We start from the raw sequence: 22,728 nt of genomic DNA, 5'->3' as shown, positions 1-22,728 counted from the left end.
CTTTCTCCTATCAGCTAATCTCCATATTCAAGCTCTCTCATAGTTTATCTTCACATTGGTCTTATTTCCTACAAAGTATTTTCTTCCATCTTTGGCCCATTCCATATTCCCACACTTTTCCTTTAATTGCCAGACAAGAACTTCTCTACTTCCCGCAGGCTAGGGCAGCTAGCCTCTGAAATGTTTGAAAATCTGTGTTACCTTTCTCTCTCCAAGCCTTTGCACTGCCTGGAAGGGCACAGCAGCAGCGGGCTGATGCTGCACACGCTTCTTCACTGGCCATCGTCAGTGGCAAAAGACTGGACCAGCTGGACCAGTAAGCTCTTCTGATGTCCACAGTAAGTTTCAGAGATAAACCTGAGTGCATTTCATTCAGTGCACAGACTGTTAAAATGATCATTATTTGGAACTGGTGAAACTACTCATGTACTTGAGTCAAAATGAGATTTGTCATAACAAGGGAAAAGATTCAGAAACACTGAAGCATGTGGCTTTAACTATGTGACAGTCTTGATTCTTAATTCTGAAAGGACCTTAGCTACATTTGGTAGTATTTCTAAACATCAAAGATTTTTAATTCTGAAAGGACCTTAGCTTCTTTTTGTAACATCCTGCCATTTCCTAACCCCACTTAAGACTCTTAAGAAATATTAAATGAAATTTTCCATTTCATGCTAAACAAAATGTTTAATTCAACTCCTCCCCAAGCTCACTTCCAAAAAATCTCTTAGGCTCACACTGAACTAAAACTGCTATTACTGTGCAAATGGTCCCAGCATTGCCACCAATATTTGGCAGTTAATATTCTCTGATCATTTCTAGTATTCTTCTATTTATTTTTTGCAATCAGACCTTGTTTCTGACTTAGCTGAAGTATAGTTTCATGTATCAGCAGCCTGACAGAGCCGAATGGTGGAGGTCCAACTCGCCTGCCTTACCCACCTCTGTCCTGCCCAGGGCACACACTCCTGCCACTTACTCTCAGTCAATTCTGCCATTCCTTTGGTGAAAATAACCCCCCCCCCCTTTTTTTTTGCTAGGTTAGCAGCTGAATAGCTTAGCTAGGAGGCAATACTGCAGCCAACATAAGGAAAGAAGCAGACCACAAGGAGAGAGAGAAAGGACAGCAAGGAACTCCTCTTCCATTCAATGTCTGCAAGCTTTCAGTGAGTCCCTGCTATACCATGATGTTATAACTCTAAGCTGTCAGGTGTGGAAGGGGACTTTTTTATTCTGTTTTCTTGCAGGCGCTAAATGACCAAGACTCCTTGGCAAAACGGACAACATTAAATGATAAATCAGAAAATAATCATGCTTAGCCATGTCCATGGTGTGTAAGAAATATTAAAGGATTTTTCTATAGTCAAGGAGGGAGGCCTGGAGGGACATACATTCTTTGAACAGTGAGCAAAAATCCTTACTCACTAGCCATTTAAAAATCTGAGGTGATGGCAGGCATGCAATAAAAGGAGGATTAAATGATCTACACCCTAGCATGCATTATATGCTCTATAGCCTATTAGCAGACTATAATATAGAGTGTTTTACATCCCAAAAATATAATGATACAATTAAATGGTGTGTACCACAACTTCTATGGGCTACACTGGTAACTGCTACTGTGACTGAGCTTTCTTATTTATATTTTAAAAACCTAGGTCAGCAGCATGCTTTTCTTCCTGCAAGCCTGAAAAAAGAAGGAAATTACAGTCTGACTCAGACATATAATGTACTGGATTGAACAAATGAGCTTGCAGTGGTAAGAGACTTCAGTTCCGTCTTGTTCTTAAGGAATGCATGGAAGAAATACCTTTTCAAGGGGTGATTGAGAGACATTCTGGCCAATAGCACGCAAAGCCCTTGCAAGAGTCATACTAGAGAGGTATCACAATATCACCAAGAAAATGAGAAGACTTGATGCAAGCTAGTGGTTTCGAAAACCATTTTCTCTGTTCTGATCATGCTGTGGAGCTGTGACCTCCACAGCAGAAGCAGGAACGCTCCTGAGAGTGCTTCTTCTCAGGGCTGCAGGTCCCTAGTGCCCCCACTAGCACAGCAGCTCTGCTTTGCTTTGGCACTTTGCACTGCTGTTGCTGGCCAAGAGGAGGAAGCAGAAGGAAGCTCAGCCCATCTGCACCCTTCTCCCCACCGCTGCAACAAGACAGCCAGGCCCAGAGCACTGGGGTAGCTGGAGAAGGCAAATGCTCACCAGGGTATGACTAGGATGTCAAAGGGACCTACAGGGCAAAGTTTGGCTAGACTATGTTAGAGAGACCAGATTATTGTGGCTTTTCTTGAAGGACAGTAAAAGCTTCTCACACCTATTTTTGCTCATATACTATGAGTACAAGGTAGATAACTGCCAGTGAAATCTACACAGGGGCAAATAACTCTGAGAACTTGCTGCAAAATGTAAGCTGCTGTGACAAGCAGTAAAAGAGCCATTTTTAGTTATTCGCTGTGAAGCGCTTCCTCAATTATAAGTAGGCACGCAGCTGTAATAAGACAATAGCTTGCTTTCAAGGCAACTCCTGTTAATTCTTGAATGAGGGGGCTGAAACAGCTTGTCTGTCATGGCAGCATATGCACGATTTTCAAATCTGTTTCTTTAAATACCTTTTACGGCATAAGCTCTCAAGAAACTAAGGTCAATAGCAAACCATAGTGCTGGGAAATCATATACTGAACTTTTCAGAGCAGTTACAACAAACATCCTTGTGCAAAGATACCACAAAAATGCCTGTGCATATATTAGAAGATTCAACTAGAACATACACAAAATGGAAATGGCTGAAATGCTTAACAGTGGTGAAATCACATGAATAAAGTGCATATATATCTTCTCACTATTGCACATGCGGCCCAGCCTTTCCAAAGCTGGTAACACTGGTTTACACCTGGGATCTCCAGGAAATGTCCCAGACAAAGAGGCAAATCCAGCAACTCCTGGGCTCTTGAGTATTTTGCATGTCATTACGAATCCCTTCTTCACCACATATTGGTAATGTTGATGCATGGCTGAAATTTAGTTCCATTAAAAATGTCCATATTAAGAATTTCACCCAGGGATGTGGGTTTTTTTTCATTAAATGTGGAAAAAATATGCATTGCACAAGGCCAAAAGAGAAGAAAACACTGTGTTGGTGGAGAAATCCGTGCATGGGACAGGGTTCACATGTATTGACATTGCTACTGAAATGCAGCTTTTAACAGTGTAGATGAGGTAAGGGGATCCTTCCTCTCCATACAGTGTTAGGAAACAACATGCCTGAGAACTGGCCTGGCTCTGCTGCAGCCACAGCTTCAGTGCCTGAAGCAGGGCACAGCTGAGCTCTAGGGAAGCAAGCTGTGGGAATGCTGTGCCAAGGAAGTCCGAGCAGATTAGTAAGGCATTTAGTGGTTATCCATCTACGCAGATACACCAGCTTTCTCATCGTGCAAGGGTTGCCCATGAGCCATTAGCAACGGCTTGAGCTACCATACATGTCTTTTTTAAAGTAAGGAACCTAAAATGCTTCGTTGTTTTCAGATTTTTCTTCTTCTCTGGAGTCTAAGTGACAATCTGGTTTAAAAACAGCAACAAGGGTGGAAAGCACAGAAAGCATGCTTCAAAATAGCTTCTGTAGAATGAGTTTTATAGCACAAGAAGTATTTCTCTTTACCTAAAGAGAAAGCATTAGGAAACTAGCACTGGAAGGGACGTCCTGGGTAGCTGAGTCTACTCTGCTATTGTAGTGGTGGCATGAGATGACCCCTTTCCGCATTCGACAGCAATTAGCATCATTCACTCTAGTGGCTCTCTAGCCACTTAGTTCATCTCTTCGCCAGTGCAGAACCAGAGCTGGATGTCAGTTGAAAGCCGTAACACCTGGTTTTCAAAAGAACCCTTCGTGCAACACCAACTCATAGAGATTTAAAATTCTGTCTTACATCCTACGATGACAGATCAGTTCAGCTGCTAATGCTCCTTTCTCTTAAACCTCACAAACCTCACAAACCTTGCAGCAAGTTTTACATTGCAATGCAATTATGCAGTTGTTCAACAGAAATGATTCCAGCTCTGATATCTCCTGAAACCTACTCAATCTCTTCGCTGTCAATAAGATATTCTACCTGCAGTTGTGCCCATCTCTGCTCAGACTGATCACTGAATTTGAACTTGGGTAAAAACAAAATTCTCAGGAACAAACTGTGAACTGTTGTACTAAGTCCTTCCTAAAAAGAGAGCTTTCCGCTATTCAGATGGCCTGTGCACCATTAAGGCCCATGTTTGTTACAGGGCAGTTTTAAGAAGAACTTGCCTTGAGCCAGGCGGTGTGTTGGCATTTGGCACAGCGGTGACTCAAACTGCTGCAGACATTTATGGACTGGCAGGGTGGGACACGGCACTGGCAGCTGTGGTGTAATCTTTAAATCTTGTACAATTGAGACTGAGTACTAGCAGGAACAATAAAGTAGATCTATACAACTGGAAACAGACCTTACTCTCCAGTAGGAACATTTGCTAGGACTTCCTGTAAACATAACCAACTAAACCTGATTCAGTATATTTGGAAATAGTTATTTTTAAGAGAAACGTGTCTCTTTTCATTAGTTTAGAAATCAGGAAAAAAATACAGACTCTTTATCAAAAGCTTTTGGTTTTGGGAAAGCAGAACCTGTTAAGTGCTCTTTGGGTCTCCTTTAGGGTGCTTTCACAGTTTGCTTAAAGGATTCAGCAATATTTTTGATATATCCAAAACCATTCCACAGGAAAGAAAAAGAAGCACATTTAAAACTCATCATGAAGACATTAAATTCAGATTTAAATAGGACTTGGAAACGTGCAGAACCACTGTCCAAAAGTGACAGAACTGTCCAAAATACTGTGATCTCTTGCAGCAGAGCTAAACACACTATATAAATTTCAAACTATGCTGTATATATAAATACACCTTCCTAAAGATATATACATAGGAGTATGTACATGTCAACAGGTTCTCTCTTGTTTTGTCTATTTCAGAAATTTAAAATCAACATCAAATTCCTTTTAACTGGAATATTTCTTTAACAAGAAATGCCACAATAATTCAGTATGTTTGTTTCTTCTTATTAAAAAATAAACATTTGATCTGCCAGGTGAAGCCTGCTGCATTCAAATCTTGTCTGAAAATACATTTATAAAAATGGCTTATTTAAAGAAGAATGAAGTCAGGCTTTATATAAACTGAAAGTAAACTTAGAAGCACTCTGAGTTAAAGACTTTTAGTTAATTTAATGTGAGGCTGCCTTAGATCCCTCTCTCTTTCCTGCCTGTGTCCCTTTCCTCCCATAACCTGCCTCTATGAACAAGAACATGGTACAGTTCAGCTTGACATGACTTGATGAAATATTAGTGTTGTCCCACCATCCTGAAGCAAGCAGTCATGCTTCCTTCTTGTTTAACTAGCTTCTTTTGCTTTCCCTGCTCTTGACTCACACAAGTAACATCACAGCAAAAGCAGCTCCCAATATCTGCTTCCAAAATGCTAGGTGAGACAATTAAAACCCAGGGACAGGCAACTGTGACCATAAGCAACAAGACTAACACAAAAGAGAGAATTCAATCTCACCTAAACATCCTCGGATTCAGCCAAAAGGGTATCTCCCTCCCAGTACCTAGGATGTCTTCTCCCAAGTGCCCTTGAAGACTTGGGGCTGGCTGGTAGGAAACTCAGTAGGAATTTCAATAGGAAGCTGGTCTTAGGTTACATAAATCTAAGGCCATTCAGCATTTTCTTTCGAATGAGTTTGAAGTCACAATCTAGTTTCACGTGAGCAATTTTTGGCATCAGAAAAACCCCTCCAAACCATCGCTTTTGCCACAAACTCCTGCTGAAATGTTCACAAGAACATAAGAAAAGCCAAGACCAAGGATACCCATTTTTGGAGTTTCTTCTTGCACCTATGGAAGGGAAGGGCCAATTTAAGTTTGAACAAAACACAGCAAGAATATCCTTAGAAAATAAGGCCATTATGTCCCTTGGACACCACCATGTCATCAGAACTTTCCTAACTCACTATAAGTGAAATTTCAAATTGGAACAGCCATACTCAATCTGTTGATGTGCTCCTGTTGAACAATCAGTGAAAGCAATCGTTGAACACTTTTTATTTTAATTCGAAGATTTTGCCTCTATTTCAGTCTCTTTAGTGAATATATAATCCTGTTTCATGTTCTTTGAGTTCTGAGCATTCACGCTCTTCAGAGAGGCAGAAGAAAAAGGTATTATCCCATGCATCAACAGGTATCTGAAAAAGTTAAAACCACCACACCTCTCTGAAAACCTGGAAATCAATCATGCAACTTAAAAAAAAAAAAAAAAAAAAAAAAAAGTACCTTTGCTCTGCTGTGTTATTATTTTCCTCAGGAACACTACTGTAAAGTTAGAGTTGACATTTCACAATATTATGCTCAGTTTTACCCCTTCTGCTCTTTCTTTTCTATTCAAATACTTCAATTGCACTCCTCTCATTTAAAAGTGGTAGTTTCCAGGAGGCCCTCAGATAGTTCCAGAAGAATATCTTGGACTGTGGGAATCTTTTAAAAAAATTGAAGATTAAAATATCTTTATACTCTTTATCTAGCCTGGGAAGAGAGCCGTTTGAATGTGAATATACATACCTAGCATATATTCAGTTTCTACACGGAAAGTGGGCTTTCATGTTTTAGTCCTCACAGAGTAGGTTGGTCAAGGGTCATTTTTCTAAAATCTCTTACTCTGAGACTATTTTCACCTTACAGATGATAGCTTTTCACACACAGAAGGATAATCCACACAAAAGCTGCCACTACCTTTTCAAAAAGCAATTGTGAAGAAGTAATAAAGTTTAGCAGCACCTCATTTGAACTCAATATACCACATACGGGGCAAAATGTGGAGCAAGGTTTGTCTTATACTCCTGATATCACATTTGGAGGCCATCGTCCAAAGAAACATTATCAGATGAAAACATCGCCTCATTTAACTAGCTGCACTAGAAACCGGCAGATTTTAAACCTCCTTTGTGTTTTTTTTTTCACTGAGATGCTATGATTTAATAAATCTATTTTAACTAAGTGCTTTTCAAATTCTGCTATGCTCCTCTGACTTCTCTAGCGGATCTCCATTCTACACATTTTCTATGCATTTCTCCTGCAGGAGTATGATTCTTCATTATCTCACAGCACTATGCTAACTAGATAGTGACAAGCAGAGCTGAAATTCACCACTGAGATCTCCAAGGAAGGTTGTCTCGGGCTAGGTCTTGTCTTGTCTCTGTGTCTTAAGCTAAGGTTTAATTATTGCCACAACAGAGCATATGTTCCTGCCTGCTCTCTGGGTGCCTCAGGCACATTAATATGAGTTAAAATGAAAATAACTGAAAAGACTGAAAAGAGGTATTGGCTCTTGCAAGAAAAAAAAATGCCCAAGTTGGAGTGGATATTCCCTCATATAATTCCCTCATATGCTTTCTAGACACTTTGGAAGTACAGGTATTAATTAAGGTAAGTCTGTTTCCACACTGCATTGTGCTGAGTACATCTTAAGTATATTCCTGCAGTGGCAAAGACGGCCTCTAGTTGGGCTAGAAAATAATAATGTGGGTCCTGTTTTCAGCATCCCAAAATGGCAGGACTAACCCCTCTGCAGGCTTTGGGGCATGAGCAAATCTGCTCCTAATACCTACATCAGCAGTGGCATACTTCCTCTTCAATGTTGGGCAGGACTTCTTACCTGTTTTTCTTCCTGTCATTTATATTCTCTATGAATATTTGTGAGCCAGTTTCTTTATCTAGACCATCAGTTTCAAAGCATTACTTTCAGACACTATCCTAATTTAAAGCTGCCTGAACTCAGCATAATAAAGAGATTAGTACAGTTAGCAGAAAATTAGTTAAAACCTCTCATGTTTAACTGAAGTGACCTGGTTACTGAGGTCTGTATGGTATCAAAAAAGTTTTCTTTCCTTGACCTGATTTCTACTGCAGCTGGAAGTGCCAAAGTAACAAAAGAAAGAGATGTTTTAAAAAGCATACCTGGACATGACTGGTATCCTTCCATGAGCAAATACTACCACCATTTTTTTTTCTTCCAGGCCGAAATCATAAGTACTAGAAACTGTATGTGAAAATCTGAGCTATTGCCCCCCCCACAAGAATCTGGTGAAAACTTAAAGCATACAAATTTTGGGTGATTCTTTAAGACAAAACTTACCCTGAAAGTCTGTGCATCTATCAAACAAAAAACATCACACAGGTATGCGCACACCTCTCTTTCTCTTAATCTGCTGCTAAATGCAACTCTCTCAGGTTTTTTGAGAAATCAGAACTTGGTTATAACACATGAAATGCACGTACAAACATGTATGTGATCCTTGAAATGCTTGTGAGAAACCAGATAGGCTTCTGTGTGCAAAATGATTCTCTTGCATGTTCACAGCCTTAAAGTCTCAATGAATAAAGAAAAAAAAACCCATATACAACAATTGCTGGAAACGGTACCTTTCATTTCAGTTACCTTCAAAGTGGTCATGACTTTATGAAAGCACTGAAGAAAACACACTCTCTATTCTGAAACAATGCAATGAGAAAAAAACGCACACCAGCAGAATCAAGGGCGACCGTATGCGCCAGTGTCACTACTTTCCGTAGGTGTCTCTTATATCTCAGCCTCACAAATTTACCCTCTCACAGGCAGAGCTGCCTTTCTGCTGTCTTTTACCCACTAAATTTGTTACATTTATTTGCTCGTTATATCTGCTCTTGTAAATTTTTCAGAAGTGAGTCTATCTGTTACTGGCTGTGTACATAACGACTGGTGCAACAGGCCCTGGCAGTGACAGGGGTCTCTGAGCTCTGCCCGGTACAAGGAAGCTTCCTTTTGCACAGCTTACCTATCTGAAACAGTGGCAGCAAGCAGCAGGACTGACCCTCCAGCTCTGCCTGCTTGACTAGAGAGCGGTGGCTCAGCATAAGAATTCTTACTTTCAGGTGCTGATCCAAGCTGGTTTCGCATGTCTCCCACTTGTCTTTGCTCCTGATTTGGTCAGAAAGATTCAGAATCACAGCAGCACACTGTATCTTAAGCAGCACTTCCTGCCCATTTTGGAGAAGGCTTTTGTGCAAAAAGTGACAAGAACAAGAACTCTACAGACATTAGAGACTGAAATTGGGTCCTAATTAATCAAATAGATTTTATGCAAGATGCTGAACAACCCTTATAAGGCAGAACCTTTCATTCCCAAACATAAAACAAAGAGATCAGCTAGCATGAAGTCATTTGGTCTCTCTGCAATTCAGATTTTTATTTTACTTTATGTGATCTGCCCATTTTGCTTTAAAAATGTTGTTGTTCAATGTTTTCTTTAGCTGTTCGCTTGAAACAGTGAAGCATAAAGAAAGGTAAAAGCTATTATCACTGATCCCAACCCTCACGCCCCCCTTTCCTTCTGCACAAATGCAATGCATGTCCAAAGCAATTGAGAATGTAACTTCCAGGAACACATTTGTGTGCAATCACAAAGGCACTCTTCTTTACTAACTGATTTTCATCATAATAGATAAATCCCTTGGGTCTTTCATATTCAATGGCTACTAATAAAATGATGCCTGCACATTCAGACCGATTGCCTTCAAATGACATTTCAAACTTCATGCTTAACTTGTCTATTTGTTTATCCTAATAAGGGGGAAAAACAGACAGTTACGTAGGATCTAGCTGTGTTTCAAAGATAGTGTGCTTGCTTTTGGCAATGGTGTTGTGAAAGCTGGCTAATACAGCCCTCTCTTCTCTCTTGCTCCACATTTCTTTCTTCTTGTTGTACTGGCACACCTGGTTGTGTGTCTACACCACGGACTGGATCAGGGGTCTGATCCAAATGAACTGTTTAGCTTTTGGACTGGTTTCACAATGTAGCTGCATAGTAGAAGAGCAGCATAGAGGCAGAACAAGTCATGTAGGACAGCGGGAGGTAAGCTGGTACAGCCACAGCTCCTGTATGCAGAAAGAAATTTAGAAACTGGGGCTTCTACTTCCGAAAGGGAAAAAAATTTCTAAAGAGCTGGTTATTAGACAAGTTTCCTAGGTCTGCAACCTTTCTGGCATCTTAAGTCAGACAGGACACAAAGGGGAGGTGTTACGTCGTATATCCATTTCTCTCTGTGCTCAACTTACTTTATTCACACTGTTGCATGAAGCTTGTTGAACTACTCCCAGGGCAGCTGTCCCCAGCAAGAAGGGCCCTGGGTAGAAGATTTTCCAAACCATTCCACTCTAACTGGAGATTGAGAGGCCCCTTTTTGAACCAGACCACTGGGCCTGCTAATCAACAGCAAGCCAGGAACTCCAGTCCTCTCCCAACCTTGGCAGCAGGGCAGGATGCCATAGAACAGTTTCCCAAGGATTTAAAAAAGTGTTATCCAAGGATTTCATAGACCTCATGATGGGAGGTTAATCCAGTCTGACAATTATGTCAAAGACTGTCAGCCACTTCCTGAATTTACATCTGGGCTAGATTTCAGCACCTTCTTCTACCAGTTCCCCTTTGCTGTCTGTAGGAAAGAAACACAAGTTTGACTGAGAGAGAGACCAAGGGCACTACAGCATATACCCACTGTGTGGCCTAGTCATGCCACAGGCATTAGTGAGTGTTTATGCAGAGAAGTGAGATTTGGAAACCAACAATTTTGTTCTTGCTACCTATACCCAATGTCAATGCAATTAGCAGATGAGAAACGGAGACAGAAAAAAAAAAAGGAATCCAGACTTTACCATTTGTTTTTTGTTTCACAGCATTTTGGTACATCCAAATTTTGCTATTTGCAGTATAGAAATGGTTTTCTCAGTATTTCATGTCTCCACATATGGAGAGGAAGAACATTTCTATAATAGAAAAACACCGCTATACATTCACAGAACCTGGCAGGCATCTTGAGGGTATATGTAACAATTCAGAGGTTATTTCTAGTGCCACTCAGGTTTCATTTGGTGAACCTTTCAAACCACTGCTGGCCTTCCAAACCACCAATGAAATGCTAGCACTGGTGTGAATCTTAAAACAGATCTAAGATCTCAGCTGACTGGAATTTTCAGGCCATAATAACTACTTATGAAACATCCACACAGGTTTTTAATAGAGCCACTGGGCTCACGCCGTGCTCAAGGCACACAGGACCCAGTCTGCTTAGCCTTTAAGTAGGTCCCATGAGTATTCTGTCTCCACGACAGTGCTAGGTGCTAACACAAGTGTTAGTAACTTTCAGCATTAAGTATTGTCTAGGGAATTTTTCACCTTTTCCTCCCCCTTTACTTTCTGCCTAAAAAAACCCCTATTAATAGCGAGGAAGAACAATCAAGTGCTTGCAAGACAACAGTGGATCAGATTCTTATCATACACTTTCATCTTCTTCCAAAGGCTGATTACTCTTCAAAAAGACATTTTAGACATACACAGATCAAAATAATTACTTGCAAAGTTATATTAATAGATTTAATGAAGAACTATCAAAAAGACTTGAAAATATCCTAAAAGTCATGATGAGCTATACGTTGGCAGGGTTTTATGGAAAGAACAAAATTGAGAGAAGAAAAGGAACTGCCATTTTTTCCCAGAATGCCCACACTGCTGCATAGCCTGCTAAACTCAGTGAACTTGGCAAGTGACACGACACTTTCGGAGAGGGTTTCTGGGTTTTCCTGCTAAAGCTCCTACCCTTGTTTGGAGCAGAATTACTTATGGATCTTATGCCAACTACAGAGACAGTGGTGGTGGGATTTCGGAGGCCTTACACAACATGGCACATTCTCAAACAAGATATCTCACTGAGAAGTGCAGAAAGCCTTGTTAAATCTGCAAAATGAGAAATATTTATCAACAGAGAGCAAAGAGTTAGGCAATGCACAAGATCTGCTGAAGAAATTCGCAAGCATCATATGCTAATTGATGCTATAAATAATGAAAAAAAAAGAATGACTACTTTTTCCCCTGCAAATATCAGGAATTCAGGAATATCTAGATGTCAATTTCCCAATACTTTTTTTTTTAAACTGCATCATTCAGTACTGGCTGAGCCTGACCTAAAGGACATTGCAAAGTGTCTTTCACAAATCCAAAACCCATCTTCAACTCCTCCAAAGCAGTTGAGCTTGGAGCCTCTTCCAGTTCAGATATTAGCCAAGTCGAGCCTCAGAAGCTCACACTCTACAACGTCTTTAAAGCAGGAAATTCCACCTGCTCTGGAATTTCCAAAGATGGCAGCAGCACTTTGTTTAACTCGCTACTAAAAAATTGGGCAGCATAGAGTATCATGATGCACTACTGTGGGAAAAGATTCTTAGCCTATCTTCTTTCATACCCTCTGGGAAGAGAAAAGGTGATAGGGTCAAAGCAGGAAACTCAGCTGGAAAGAGCATGTAGTATTTCACACAATTTTTTCACCCTTATTTTTCTCCATTTTTCCCATGCCAGTTTTTCATCCATTTTTAGGAACTGATGACAAAACTATCATATTTCAAGATGCAATTCAAAGATTCTGCAGAAAATCCCATTATAAAGAACAATGACTAAGACTAAATATTGAACAGTCTTTGGGCTGTACACATGCCCAGAGGACTAGATGAAGTCTGCATCTTGGCAGAAGCCAGTGGAGAGAAACTGCTAGTCCATTTTTTAGTGCTCAGTGCTATCACACAGGAGATGCTTGGTTTAGCAAGAAACCACAGGAACAGGCCGCAGAATGAAGTCCACCCAGTCATCCATTGCACAGAACATAACTAAGGGCCCCAAAGAAGACATTTTCTGTTCTGGAGCATGAGGAGACAGAAGGAAGGAGAGAAGAGGAAATGTTCATTGAGCACATGCACAGAAATAAAAGAAAGCACTGGCCAAGCTCCAGAGATGAAATTCTGGCCCCACTGAAATAGGTGGGAGCTTTGCCACCAGATTTCAGTGGAGACCAGATTTCACCCAATGTGAACAGTATTCTGGAAATATCCTCCCTCCAGACACACTGTGGGAGCTCTTCTGGTTTTGAATGCTCCCTGGAAACACAGAAAGGAGGAATCGACTTCTGCAGCAATGAAATTAAACCCAAACCAAGAAAATAATCAACAAACAAAAAGGATGTGATGACAATTAAGCAAAAAGAAGTATTGCAGAAGTGGGTTGAAATGAGAGGGCAAGTCCCTTACCTCCTGGGCTACTGAACGCTGCCAGGGATAAGAAGGGAAGCAGGGAAGGGCACAGGATACATGCTGCCATGTCAAGACTGCACCAGAGACATTTTGCACTGATTCAGTAAGAAAAAGAAGAAAACCTCTAGCACAGACTCAGCCTAGGAGTATGCTCCTGTCACTAACGCTAAATAAAGAGGCTAAACCCTAATAACTTTAGCAAAAATTCCTAGCAGCAATCAGCGTCATCACTTATAAAGTCCCAGGCAAGCTAGTTCACAGAAAGGGCACGCTCAGCAAGCTCTGCCTTGTGCAACTACGAGCATTCTGGAAATGGGAAATACAATGCCTGAATACAGCAGACACAAATCTTACAAAGCCCCATCAACATGACGACTATGACCCAGTTATTTAGCCCACAGTTGCTCTCCAATTTAGATACCATTTGGTTTCATACCCCAACTATACAGTGGTCCTGGATGTTCCCCTTTCATTGGCTTAGAGATCAAGCTGCTTAAAATGCTAGGCTCTATCTTTCAGAGTGCCCAAACACCTGCAAAGACATGTAAGTTAGCTAGAGGTATAAATTCTCATCACTGCTGGAACTTAGGCCATAACTTCCAACTAAAGTTTCCATTGCTGTGAAATCCTCTGCAGAAAAGGACCAAAAGGCTCTGCTCCCAAGGACTACTGCAAATTGCACCACTTTTGGATGTGGTGATAAGAATGCATAAACTTGCACACCTACTACTGACTAACACTCAAGTATTACTTTGAAACGAGGAATCCAGATGAAAACTACATGTCTACATGGGTAGGTGACAGCAAGCACTAAAGCAGAGTTCCCTGAGTGACTATGTTTGATAGATGTAGCAGGGACAGGTACATACCAGGGCTTGGAAGCTGCCAAGGTCCTCTGAGCTTTTTACAGGACTCTTCTTTCCTTATAAAAGACTTGGAGAGGTCTGGCTTTAGCAGCAGGTCACCCCTGTGATGCAGTGATGCTGGCAACCTTCGCAGTGCTCAGGTCACCTGCCCATGTCCCCCTTCTGCTCTCTTCCTCAAATGGCTGGGGAGAAGCCTTGTCATGGTCCCCCCCCCCCCCCCCCCCAGACCATGTAGCCAGCTTCTTCAGGTGACTGACTTCAGGTTCCTCTCGGAGCTCTGTTCTTTGCTGCTTAATTACCAGTGTGCCTGGACAGACTGCTGGCCTTGGTCTGAGCTCCCTGCCCATGGACACTGCTATCTGCACTCAGGATTGTCTAGCGTTAGTGACTATAGCCCCAAGTCATCAAAGTGTAAGGGAAAAAAAACAAGCAAAATGAAATGACTCAGCAGGCACTGCAGTGCTCCCCTGGCTCAGGGCAAGTTTTTCACCCAGTTACTTAGCCGTCAACTTGGTAAATGAACAACCAATCCGGACTGACACTAATCCTTCCAGAAACTCTGGAAACAATCCTGGAGGGAAGAAGAATGGCTAGAGAGTTTCTGAGATCTCATGTTCCCTGGCTGCCTTGGCACCACTGTTACCACTGACTGCAAAATGAAACTGTTCTGAAATTGCTTCTTGGTGAGCCACGATCCTGGGATCAAAAGCACTATCCCTTGTGCTGTGCTACCCACCAGACTGCAGGCTCTTCTCAGCATGTGCCATGCAACTACAGGTGTAAAGGGCACACCATGGCCCACACACCTTACCTGAACACTGGAAACCATAAAGACCAATCCGACAATGACAATTATCTGCTGGGGAGCTACTGGCTTCAGGAGCATTAAGTGGGTACAACTGAGACCAGAATCTAGCCCAGTCTGTAGTATCACTCTGGAACCATGAAGTAATTTTACACTTTAAATCAGCCTTAAATGCATTTAAAAACAATCATCAGAGGGAATAAAATACCTTATTTTGAACGGTCCTTGCCAGCACACAATGAGACTTGAGAAAGCCAAATCCTACCAGCTGACAGACTGGCTCCAGACCATGATGCAGCATACAACTTTCACAGAATGGGTAAGGTTGGAAGGGACCTCTGGAGATCATCTAGTCCAACCCCCCTGCTCAAGCAGGGTCACCTACAGCATGTTAGACAGGGTTGCATCCAGGAGGGCCTTGAAGATCTCCAGAGAAGGAGACTCCACAACCTCTCTGGGCAACCTGTGCCAGTGCTCTGTCACTCTCACAGGGAAGAAATTCCCCCTCACGGTCAGATGGAACTTCCTGTGCTTCAATTTCTGCCCACTGCCTCTTGTCCTTTTGCATGGGACAACTGAAAAGAGTTTGTCCCCGTCCCCTTGACACCCTCCCTTCAGGTACTTGTACACATTGACAAGATCCCCCCTCAGTCTTCTCTTCCCCAGGCTGAAGAGGCCCAGCTCTCGCAGCCGTTCCTCCTAGGGCAGGTGCTCCAGCCCTCTGATCATCCTTGTCGCTCTTCGCTGGACTCTCTCCAGTAGCTCCATGTCTCTCTTGTACTGCAGAGCCCAGAACTGGATGCAATACTTGAGATGAGGCCTCACCTGGGCTGAGTAGAGGGGCAGGATCACCTCCCTCGACCTGCTGACAACACTCTTCCTAATGCACCCCAGGACACCATTGGCCTTCCTGGCCACAAGGGCACATTGCTGGCTCACGGTCAGCTTGTCATCAACCAGCACCCCCACATCCTTCTCTGCAGAGCTGCTCTCCAGCAGGTCAGCCCCCAGCCTGTACTGGCGCCTGGGGTTATTTCTCCCTAGGTGCAGGACCCTGCACTTGCCCTTGTTGAACCTCAGGAGGTTCCTCTCCGCCCAGCTCTCCACCCTGTCCAGGTCTCCCTGAATGGCAGCACAGCCCTCGGGTGTCTCAGCCACTCCTCCCAGCTTGGTATCATCAGCCAACTTGCTGAGGAGGCGCTCTGTCCCCTCATCCAGGTCATTGAAGAAAAAGTTGAACAAACCTTGCCACTTCCCCCTTGCTGGATCCAGGATTTTGAGCAGAAAAGGACCAAAACTGAGACCAGTGTATAATCCACAAAGGTAGTTTGAAGTCCACTGCTGGGTCACGATAATGATTCAATGCCTAAGGCTACCAGCCCTGTGTTTCCAGAAGTTTCTTTTGCTGCCACAACACCAGCTGCTGCCAGAACAAGGCAGCAAAGAAATACAGCAACAGAATGGCAATACGAATGAAAGTGAGATTATAAAGTCTCTCCGATGAGTGAGGAGACTCAGGCAGAATCATTTCAGCTTAGTCCCTTCAAATTTCTCCCACTTTTACACATCTTATTATTACCTGCTTTCTTTTTCAGGCACAGGCCCAGAGTAGTACATAAAAATGCTTGAAATATATTTTTCTCTATGGGCTGCACAGATTCCATATCCAAACCTGTATTTTATCACATTTATCTACCTCCCTTCAAATATATCTGATGAATTTCTACAGTATTCTTGTCAATATTTATACACAAGCTGGTGCCAAACAAATATGTATTTTGTGGTTATCTGCTAGTTTATCTAAAATTGGGAATTTTAGACTAGTACAATGCTCACTTGGAAGAAGTGGCAACTATTCTTTCTAAACTGTCAGAGGCATATTTTCAACAAAGAATATAATTTCTAGGAACAGAGAGATAAGCAGACATTTGGGGAGTTACTTGTTCAAACAGTGCTCCTTGAACAAGTGAAAACTAAGTAGGAAAAAACACATTGGAAGCATCCCTTTTAGTACAAATTGCCAGTGTTGCTTCACTAACTCAAGTTTTCAAGTTCAGGAACTCCGACAATAAATCCTTCTGAGATGAGAAGTTCAAGTATGAATAAACAACCAGTCAAGCTTCAGTCGACATATGAAAATAAAGGAAAAAGAAAACAGAATTCAACATTATTTTTTCTTAACTGAAGGCAATGAAAGTGATTGTGTCACTTACTATAATAACAACTTCCATTTGATAACTTGCAGTCCAGTGAGGGAAGGCAAGTTGAGGCCAGTGCTGAAAAGAACATGCACCAATCTACTTAGCAAAGAACCTCGGTGAAACACAGCAGGTTATCACGATGATCGAGACCACTTGCTGTAAACAAGATCTGAAGATGACTGTAAGTTTACATTGCATTGTGTTTACTGAAACAGCTTGTTCAGTCCAGGTAGAGAATACCAGTTGGAGTAATACACCAATTTGCACACGGGGCTGGAAGTGTCTGCACCACAGCAGAATGACATGATATTTAAATCTACTTACCCTGTAGATACCTGCTGGCTTGAAGTCAAGGGACTGCTCCAGTGGAAAAAAAAAAGCCCTTAAAAGCCATTTTTCTCCTTCTAAAGATTGGTTTGTGATTCAGGTTTCTACACATTTCTTTCAGTGCAAGTTGTACCAGAAAGAGGAACTTACTGCTTGTGGTGAAGTTACCCTCTCCAACCTGAGGAAAGGAGTCTGCGTCTTGGATGACTTGTAGTACTCCCACAGTTCGGACTGGGGGATCCAGGGCTACAGAGCTCTCGTTGACTGTTATATCGCTAGCTCCCGTTATCTGGTTTGTTGGTGGTCCTCCTATGGACGCTTCCAAATCTGGAGGTATATCATCTATGCAATCTGCATTTGGCTGAAGGGAAGAAAAAGAAGAAATCTGTGCTTTCATCTGATAGACATATTTAATCTACTTGAATCCACTTTTTAAAGCTTTTTCAATTTCCCTTACACTCACTGCTGCTATTGTCATTCTGTGGATTCCCATGGGACTGCTTTTGAATAAGTACTGCAATTGGTAACACCTAATGAATTTTGGAATTTGCTTGTTTGCTTGAATTTGCTTGTTTTTATGTACTTAAGTCCTCTTAATAGAATTTGTTGTAGGAGAGACCCAAAGTATGCAGTGGAAGTGTTTAGTATGAAACACTGTAACCAAAAATATCTAACTATCTTTATTAATACTTTTTAAAGGTTTTAGGAGAGTGCGAAGTGAAGAAGTTGATTTACTGATGTGATCTGCTCAACACAGGCAGATCGCCGACTCAGATCAGGAATGTAAACACAGACAGTAGCTGAAGGGGAATGATTATCACATTCATTGCTTTCCCTAAATATGTTTTTGTAGAGCTCATATCAGAGTTTTCAGGATCAGGAATTCACAGTAACTGCCTGTGGGTGCATCTGTGTGTGAGGTGCAAGAACAGAAGCTAAAGCTGTCGATAAGAGAAGACAAGTATTTAAACATCAAAGACCTATGCTTTGCTAATGCTGTATTTCCTGCAAAATAAAATGATGAGAAAAGAAATAAAGAATCTATAAAGGGAATTTGAAGAGTTTTATTCAGTCCACAGTCTTTCTTGCTTTGTGATCCAGAGAGATCAAGGATGGGCTCCAGTCCATATAATTTAGGCACTTTTCCCTCTCAATTATATGCTGAACACAGCTACCCCTACAGAATGAGCCAAGCTCTTTTAGTCAGGTGTCTGTATTTCTGTGGAGCTAATTGAGAAGTAGGGGAATGACTGTGGCGCCCACCTTCTGCACAATGTTCTTGGCACTGGGAATTCCAGTGTGCCCTGGAAGGCAGAGATTATTTGTCCAGTGAGTTACATCCAAACCAAGCATTTGAAGCAGTCAAACTAGATTCTACCTTTGATCTCTCTGGGCCTGTTCTAAGTCTGGTGCTCCCAATCATAAAGCAGTGATTTCTGTGGAACTACCCAAAATCATCAGTGGCAACCATGAGTGAAAAAGTTCTCTTCCCTCTAAGCAGCAGCAGCTTCCTGTGTCATTTACTGGTAGAACCAGGTCCAGTTCTTCCCAAGGCATGGAAAAAATTTGTTTGTATAACTATTTCAGGAACTGGGTTTTGAAGTTGTAGAATACTGTAACAAAAATAAGGCTAATTCAGAAATGAGGATGCTGTGTGCAAGGGAGCAAGGCTTCTGAAATGACAGATAGGCTTAGCAAGGTTGAACCTGATTTCAAGCTCGACAAAGTAGAGTTGGCTAAGCAGTTGTGCAGAGAGCTTGTTATGTTAGGGGCACATAAAATTAAGTTGTTCCCACTCATCTTTATTATCCAAAGGTTAGACAGCTCATTTCGATCAGTCACTTAGGCTTCCTCTAACTTCAACGGACTAAGGCAATTCTGCCACGTGACTTATCCCACCCTAAGGTAAGTGGTATGAATCACCCCTTCTCCATTCCTGCCACCCACCATTCAATGGACAGAAGGCTTAAGCTGCTGGACTGGAAATCCAGTGTCTGGAGGTTAGAGAGGTACCCTCCTGTGCTTAGGTGTCTCACTGGCTATGGCATTTCTGAAAATCTCACTAGCTGCCTATCTCCAACGGCAGGCACCTAGAAACTAAGCAAAACATGTCCTTATACTTTGATAGAGCAAAGGACTTAAACACAAGCTGAGCTTTAAGCACTTGAGTAATCCTTTTGAACTCAGGCATAGAAAGCTAGCATATGCTGAAGTGTTTTACAGAACCAGCAATGTAGTATATTTTATTTTTTCCCATAAATTCTCCATCTGACTGTTTCCACCTCATAAATATTTTTTCACAATTATTTCTAATGAAAAAGACCAGCATTTTAAACAATGCTCAGGGGACTTGTATCTGCAAACCAAGGTTTGGCATAAAAATCAGAATTCTCATTGTCTTGCTACAATCTAATCCACAAGCCTTCCTCAGGGTTGGGATAAAGGTACATTGAACTATACCAGGATATAATGAAATCTGATGAACTGGTAATTTTCTAAGCTAATTATTCATTAAACCTATCACTTTTCCTCTCACCTTTAGCTCTTATGACAGATGCCTTCAGAATTTTATTTTAAGTTAAATTTGTCTTTGAGAGCAGTATATCTTAAAGAAGAAAGCTCTCCTTTCTCTTTTCTACTCTTTTATATATATATACATATATATATATATATATATATGTATTTTTTTTTCCAAGGGATCAGAGGTCTGTCCAGTCAGGACAGACAACTCTGGAAACTCTGTTTCCAGTCATTCCTAGAATGGAGTTTTATCACTAACTTTTAAACCTTTAGAAATAGGATTATAATTGAAAATCAAACTAAACAAACATTAAAGATGTAAAAATTGCATCATTTAGTATAATTAATCTCTTCATTCTCAAATTATTTTAGTTGGAAAAAAAACCCCAAAGCTGCATACTATATAACTAATGATATGAAATATTGATTGAAAAAGTATATATTATGGTTTTCACTCTCAGAGTGACCCAGATACATTTGGGAAGTTTAATTATATTGGTTTCACTGATTCCCTGCATGCAAGTGCTTTGAGGGCACAATTCCACTAAAGTCAAGGGAAGTCTTTGTATTGACTTCTGAGGGCTTGGCTAAAGCTCTTAGTGAATAGCTCCAAGTCATCCAATCTGCTGCCAAAAATGCAGCTGTCTGCGTATCCAGCAGATATTTGCAGAGAAGAGGGAGAAGCAGGGGAAAATTATTTAATTTGATACGATCATGCCAATAGCAAAGTAGCTCTTCGACACTGAAAGACACTTTCACAGATAATTCACTTCAAATATTATGGCCGAAAGAAATAAACTCTGTGAGCTGGATTCACCCGCAAAGAAACAATGGAAAAGGTTATGCCAAATGTTTGCTGATAGATGTTTGGTTAATAATCATCTGGAGCTGCAGGGTACCACAGTGAATAGCTGGATCGTTAGGGTGCTCAGCTACTGTGAAAATCCATGCAGTCATTTTGGCTGCACTGCAGCCTCAGGAATCTTGTTTTATGGCAGATAATATTTAAAGTCTTTGTTACAAAGTGAATGGAGAGTCTACATATGAACTGAATTGAACATTTAAATTTCGGGGGTTTTAACCAATCATTTCTTGGAAAATCTTGAGCCTTGCTGCTAAATGAAGCACAATATATCCACAGTCACACAAGCCAGCTCTTCAGTATCAACCATAAGACAAACATGCTGCTGGGAGAAACAAACTACACTAGCCCTGCCTATGCTAAGATTTCCTTGCTCTTCCCACTATAAAAAACAGAGAGGATTTTGGCAAATTTGCATTCAAGTTTCTCATCAGAGAAGCCTACCTGCCTGAGGCTTCTTTTCTGTGTGTGGAAATTTCAGTTAAGATGGTTCAACATGACTTAAGAATGCGGTTAGGGAATGGCATTTTGCTTTATCCACTCTGCAGAAACATTTGCCACTATTCACTGAGAAGCCCTAGAGCTCTGCAGCTTCTTCTAGGGAAATGTCTTTTCCCACAACAGTCTGCTGACATCAGGCTAGAGCCTCTGAAAACATCAGTTCACATGAGCTGATAGAGATTGATGCCGTATCAGAGACTGATGGCTACACTCTCTGAAGAGAACAGGACTTTCTGTGCTATTGGAAAGCTTGCTGTGACACCGGAAACCACAACACAGGACAGATGGCCACTTCTCTGCTTCCCACAGCCAGCACCCAAACACAGCAAGGAGAAGAATGAGGACTTGTATTTTCTGCAACTGCGGAGAACAAAGTCCATAAGCTGAGCAGGGAATGGGCACATGGGCAGGGACAGAGGACAGCAGCTCAAAAGGATAGAGGTTAGGTGTGTGGCGGGGTTACACTGCAGAGAAGCAGGCATAGGGGACGAGGTAGGAGAGAGAAGCAGGAGTTAAGGAGGACTTTAGAAACAGAAAGCAAAGAAAACGGAAGAGGAGTAGAAACTCACAGCAATATAAGAATTTTTAACCCGTAAGCTCCCAGACACTCTCAGACTTTAGTTTCCTTTGCTGTCAGCCAGGGGGACCTTCACAAGAGGAATATCATCTGCTCACAGCTTCCCAAGACAACGGCTCCTATTGCAACCATTGACCTCAAGGGGTAAAGCTCTGACACGCAGCTCTGCCTCTGTGAACCTAATCAGTGTCCCATGCGAGTGGGAGCCAGTATGCTCTCTCCAAATGATGGAGCAGACTGTTTTCAGTTTGCTGTCTTAGAAACCTAGGGAATTTTCACAGAAATTAATAAAATAAATCCTTTGCTGGCAGAACATTAACACTAAAAGTCATGTGCTTGGATGTTCAGAAGACCAATACTAAGGCTGACTTTGAAATCTTAACTTGACCCAGTTGTCTGTATCAGTTATGACAGTACTTTTAATTACATGATCACATACAATTATTTCCTAGAAACTCCAAGTGGAAAACTCTCAGTGAGGGAAGCAGAGGGATACCCTTTCTAGGCAAAAGCTACACGGTATAGAGGGAACAAGCCAGGGAACTGTAAGAAGGGAAAGGATGGCTGAGGTAATTGAAAGTGATGCCTTTCACTGTTCCTGGCAATTAGGTTCTACACTTGCCACCACAGAGGTGTTCGTATTTAATAAAGCCAGTCATGTAAGCCAAAGCCTTCACACATGGCCTCTGAGCATGTTGTTTTTCCTTTCCTCAATGTACCAATCTCAGACAACTTGAGGCAGATTTGCCAACATGCTCAGCCTTCAGCAGCCGTCAGAGAGGTCAGTGAGCACCACGTTCTGTGGCTGATAGCACTAACCATTCTGGAAAGACCTTAACAGCTCACTGCAGGCTCCAAACAGTGAAGGTCAGTTTT

The 22,728-nt window shown here is 41.7% G+C and overlaps 1 protein-coding gene across 1 annotated transcript in view; it reads right to left on the bottom strand.

Moving 5' to 3' along the window:
- Positions 1–22,728, bottom strand: part of RNF150 (ring finger protein 150) — a 126,464-nt gene that overhangs the window by 11,226 nt on the left and 92,510 nt on the right. The window contains exon 6 of the mRNA XM_062573945.1: positions 17,543–17,753. Coding sequence (XP_062429929.1) covers positions 17,543–17,753 — 211 coding nt within the window. The remainder of the gene's footprint in view (positions 1–17,542; positions 17,754–22,728) is intronic.

Source organism: Rhea pennata, chromosome 4 (assembly GCF_028389875.1).
Source record: "Rhea pennata isolate bPtePen1 chromosome 4, bPtePen1.pri, whole genome shotgun sequence".
Classification (NCBI taxonomy): Eukaryota; Metazoa; Chordata; class Aves; order Rheiformes; family Rheidae; genus Rhea; species Rhea pennata.
This window is presented reverse-complemented; position numbering and strand designations above follow the sequence as displayed.